Source organism: Condylura cristata, unplaced genomic scaffold (genome assembly GCF_000260355.1).
Source record: "Condylura cristata isolate star-nosed mole 26May11 unplaced genomic scaffold, ConCri1.0 scaffold00041, whole genome shotgun sequence".
NCBI lineage: Eukaryota > Metazoa > Chordata > Mammalia > Eulipotyphla > Talpidae > Condylura > Condylura cristata.
In genome coordinates this window covers 186,667-188,007 of record NW_004567142.1, presented here as the reverse complement: position 1 = coordinate 188,007, position 1,341 = coordinate 186,667, and the positions used below count along the sequence as shown (strand labels likewise).

At 70.5% G+C, this 1,341-nt stretch overlaps 1 protein-coding gene across 1 annotated transcript in view; it reads right to left on the bottom strand.

The window, feature by feature from the left end:
• MAP3K10 (mitogen-activated protein kinase kinase kinase 10) overlaps window positions 1-1,341 on the bottom strand; it is a 13,689-nt gene that overhangs the window by 2,032 nt on the left and 10,316 nt on the right. The window contains exons 7-8 of the mRNA XM_012733461.1: window positions 298-472; window positions 3-218 (exon numbers count right to left, since the gene is read on the bottom strand). Coding sequence (XP_012588915.1) covers window positions 3-218; window positions 298-472 — 391 coding nt within the window. The remainder of the gene's footprint in view (window positions 1-2; window positions 219-297; window positions 473-1,341) is intronic.

The following is a 1,341-nucleotide window of genomic DNA, read 5'->3' as shown; positions in this document are numbered from 1 at the left end:
ACGCTGAGGGCGCCTGCTCCAGGGAAGGTCCGGCCCTGCCCCAATGCCGGGGAGGTGTCATCCCTGGTGGCACAGTCCCCTCCCCGCCGCCCCTCCCTCTCTTACCCATCTCGTTGAGGCTGGCGAAGCCCGGGGCGATGGGGGTGTGTTTGGGGGATTTGCCCAGGTTGGGGGCACTGGATGACCACTGTTTGCTTCCTTCTCCCAGCGCCTTGAGCCTGCAGGGCACCAGGATGGGCGTTGGCCTCTCTGGCGTGGGCGCGGGCCGGGTACTGCCCAGCGCTGTCCCCCCAGTACCTCTCTTCCCCGCCAGCCCGCTCCTTCTGCAGAGTAGAGCTGGGCCCCCAAGTCCGGCCCTTCTTCTTGCCCCCAACCAGCTCTTCCTTCTTTGGGGGCCCACCGCGGCCCCATGTCCCGCTGCCACTGCTGCTGCCGCTGCTGCTGCTGCCGCCCCCACCGTCCACGGGAGTCACTGGAACGAGAGAAGCCACTTGGCTCCGGGGCCTGGGCGTCTGTGCCCACGGGCCCGGGCTGCACTCTCCTCAGCTTGGGTTCACCCTCCTCCCAGAACCGCTGGGTCCTGCGCCCCCGGGGCCCCACCTCCGCTCTCGGCCCTTCCCTGCTCCAGAGCCTCCCGCTGCTCCCACTGCTCTCGGGGCAGAGGCCCCTGAGGCCCCTCCTAGTGCCCGCTCTGCCACGTCTCGCTTCGCACAGCCTCGCCCTCCACTGTCCACTCCTGCCCCAGCCCACTGGCACATGGGCAGGCCCGTGGCCGGGGCTGAGAACACACAGCCGGCAAATAAACCCCCGCCCTTGGGGCTGCGTGCTCCGGTGGAGACAGGGGTCCGGCAGTCAGGCAGGCCAGAGGCCGGAGGGGTGAGGGGGTGGGAGCCTGGGAGCTGCGAGCGGCCGAGAGGGCCAGGGCGTCCGCAGGACCTCAAAGTTGAGGAGACTGGAGCAAAGACCGCAGGGGGCCAGGCAGTGAGGGACGGGAGCAGGGGAGGCGGGCCGAGGCGGGGCCAGGCCAAGGGAGTGGGGCTCCGCCCGCACCCCCTGGCACAGGCTGTGCCTGCCCTGGACTCGTCCCCTTTCCCTTCCTTTCTCGGCCTGGCTGGCTGCTTGGCCGTCAAGCCTCCTGCGCCGACCAGCTCGTTCTCCGGGGCCGTCTGCTCTTTCTGCCCCCACGACACTCTGAACGCGCGCCCACGCCAGTGGCAGTCATTTGTCTTGGCGTCCCCCAAGAGAGACCCCGGCCTGGGGCAAAGCGAGCACGCAGGCGGAAGGGCGGGGGCGCGGGAGGGGCCGGCGTGAGCCAGGCGCAGACCAGGCTCAGGCTGGGCC